Source organism: Palaemon carinicauda, chromosome 24 (assembly GCF_036898095.1).
Source record: "Palaemon carinicauda isolate YSFRI2023 chromosome 24, ASM3689809v2, whole genome shotgun sequence".
In the NCBI taxonomy this organism is placed as follows: domain Eukaryota; kingdom Metazoa; phylum Arthropoda; class Malacostraca; order Decapoda; family Palaemonidae; genus Palaemon; species Palaemon carinicauda.
Genome location: NC_090748.1, coordinates 49,890,907 through 49,893,823, shown reverse-complemented (window position 1 = coordinate 49,893,823; position 2,917 = coordinate 49,890,907). Strand labels below are relative to the sequence as shown.

The following is a 2,917-nucleotide window of genomic DNA, read 5'->3' as shown; positions in this document are numbered from 1 at the left end:
GTGCTTTTTGAGTAGCATTTCCTACATGAGCTTTATGTGGACATACTATGCATATATCGACGGCATATATGAAGATTTACACCCCATTTGGATGGTTTAAAGTGACTAAATTCTCCATTAGCAGATTGAAAAGGTAGGGGCTTAGTATGCCTCCTTGTGGTGTACCGTTTTCTACGGGGACGAAGTCGGTGGTTTTCCTTGGAAAGTGACTCTGGCTTCTCGGTTCAGTGTGTAGTTCCGAGTCCAGGCCATCCAGGCCAGTAAGTGTCCTTTCACTCTTTTTTCAACAAGTGTGAAGAGTATAGCTGGTTAGCTGGCTACCTCAAAAGCTTTCTCGAGATTGAGGAATATGACAAAAGCTTTTTTGTCATTAATTGTTGAGAGGACATCTGTAATGCATTCTTGAGGGCCTATGCCACTTCTGTAGGCATATAGGGGTGATGTAATTGGCCTATTTTCCACTGCATTCTGCTGAGTGCCATTCTCTGAGCTACTTTCTCAGTGCAGCTAATTGAAGCTATTGGTCGGTAGGTGTCTGGCTTTTTGGGTTTTGGAATTGGTTTGGTGTCCTGCTGGTTCCATGTGGTTGGACGTAGTCTTTCCGTGTGCGTCCTGTTGATGAAATGCAAGTAGACCAATTTGGTGTGGTTTCCCATGTTCCTCAGCATGCTGTATGTAATGAGGTCGGCTCTAGGGGCAGTGTCCTTTCTGCCTTTTGCCGGGGCTGTGTTAAGTTCCTCCTTGGTGTAGGGATCAGAATCATCTACAATGTTGCAGGCGGATTCAACGATGTTGTTCCTGATTTCAAGCAGTATTCTCAGCCTGTTTATAGTTTACAGAGGTACGTTAGTGTTTTTTGCTCTCTCCGAAAAGTTGTTAGCAAACCTCTTGGCTTCAGCTAAGGGGTCTGGTTGTGTAACTCTGGGTATATTATACTTCCCAGAGACTTTGTTAAACCAGACCCATATCTTGGCTAGGGATGTGCTGAAGTTGACCTCGTTGCACCATGAGTACCATTTGTCTATTTTAACTCCCAATGATACTTGCACAGAATGTTTGATGATTTCTTCAAGTAAATTGTGTAGCTCATCAGTTCTATGTCTTCTGAGAAGTTTTCTGGTCCTTTTTATTCTAGCATTCATTTCTTTAATGCGACTGTTATAGTACCAGGCATCGGCATGTTTTTTCTCGGAGTTCTTTTTTTGAGGAATGGAAACACTTGCTCCTACCTCTTGATATTGGCTGAAGTCAAGTGATAGGGTGGAGATATAATTGCGAGGGTTTTTTATGTATATTATACTTCCCAGAGACTTTGTTAAACCAGCCCCATATCTTGGCTAGGGATGTGCTGAAGTTGACCTTCTTGCACCATGAGTACCATTTGTCGTTTTTGACTTCCAGTAATACCTGCACAGAATGTTTGATGATTTCTACAAGTAAATTGTGTAGCTCATCAGTTCTATGTCTTCTGGGAAGTTTTCTGGTCTTGTTTATTCTAGCATTAATTTCTTTAATGCGACTGTTATAATACCAGGCATCGGCGTGTTTCTTCTCGGAGTTCTTTTTTTGAGGCATGGAAACACTGGCTCCTACATCTAGATATTGGCGGAAGTCGAGTGATAAGGTGGAGATATCATTGTGAGGGTTTTTGATGTATTCCCGAGCTCACTCTATCATAGCTCTTTCGAATCTTTCCTAGTTAGCAAACTCTGGGTTCCACCTTTTTGGGGGTGGAGGAGGAGAGGGTATTTCTCCAATTCGAGTTTAACTTCAATGGTAAAGTGATCATAAGTTAGTAAAGGATGTAGTTGCCATTTGGAGCCTCTTTGTATGGCAATGGAGAGGAAGGTGAGATCCAGGTAACCTCCTTTTAGATGGGTGGCTTCTGTGACGTTGTTAAGCAGTGCTAAATCAGGATATTTTTGCAATAGGTCATACAAGTGTCTGCCTGTTTGATTTGTTTCTGATATTGAGTTCAGGAACTGGTGGTGAGCGTTGAAGTCACCTGCAATAATTGAGTCATCATCGGAGGCTGCGGCGAAGAGCGCCTCCGCTTCAATGCTTTTTGCTGGGGTCTTGTAGATGTTGTGGACTGTTAGTGTTGTGGCTAGCAGATATATCTGGACATTTAGAGTCTCTGCCTCTGTCCCACAGTCTATGCTTGGTAGTAATTTGGAGGGGATTCTGCTTTTGACAAGGGTGGTTAGTCCTCTTGTCGTTGGTGATAGATACGTTGTGTACACTTTGTATCCTGAGAATGTAAATGGTATATTCTCATTAAGCAGAGTTTCTTGCAATATGATAATGTCAGGGTCTTGCACTGAGGTTTGAGATTGGAGGAATGCAAACTTGTTTCGAAGTCTGCAAACGTACCATTGAAGCACTTTCACTTGGGTGTTTTGGTTGTTGCAATTGGTTGTATCAGGTTTGTTTTAAGGAGGATCTATGAAGTGAATTAAGCTTTTAGTTCATCAAGGGACTCCTGTGTGAATTTAATTTTGCAGGATCGCAAAAAGTTGCGAAGGATATTGCTAAGGACAAGCAGAGAGGTCGTACTCATTGCTGTCAATAATTGGAGGACGTTTGGAGGGGCCTGAGGCACTTAGTATGCTTGTAACGGTGGAGCTCAGTGGGAGGATTGGTTGGAGAGGTAGATCTTAGAGGAGAGAGAGTGCGAGGATTATGGGTTAGGGATCGTTTTGCCTTGGGAGGAGGTCTGGTGGGACATTGAGGTTTAGATGCTGGAGGGGGAGTTGACGGAAAGGGAAATTCAGGAATGGCATGTCTGGAAGGGTTAGGATTTTGTTGGGAGGTGTGGTTGGATGGTGGAGGGTTGTGTTCGATTGGACGTGGATACATTCGACATGGCTGACGTGGGTGAAGGTTGTTTTGGCGGTCTGCTCCCTGGCGGTCTGCG

At 43.6% G+C, this 2,917-nt stretch overlaps 1 protein-coding gene across 1 annotated transcript; it reads right to left on the bottom strand.

Annotated features, from left to right (window-relative positions):
- Nucleotides 1-410: 410 nt before the first annotated feature.
- Nucleotides 411-2,560, bottom strand: LOC137618357 (uncharacterized). Its single transcript, XM_068348525.1, has 5 exons — nucleotides 2,557-2,560; nucleotides 1,709-2,251; nucleotides 1,379-1,595; nucleotides 886-1,242; nucleotides 411-798 (listed from the first exon to the last, which is right to left on the bottom strand). Exons 1-5 carry the CDS (start codon nucleotides 2,558-2,560, stop codon nucleotides 411-413), a joined length of 1,509 nt encoding a protein of 502 aa, XP_068204626.1.
- Between the last annotated feature and the right edge of the window lie 357 nt (nucleotides 2,561-2,917).

Coding starts and splice junctions, on each gene's coding strand:
- LOC137618357 (XM_068348525.1), bottom strand. Junction 1,243..1,378: donor GAAGTCAAAAACGACAAATG/GTACTCATGGTG, acceptor ACTTGACTTCAG/CCAATATCAAGAGGTAGGAG. Junction 799..885: donor CCCTTAGCTGAAGCCAAGAG/GTTTGCTAACAA, acceptor GCTTGAAATCAG/GAACAACATCGTTGAATCCG.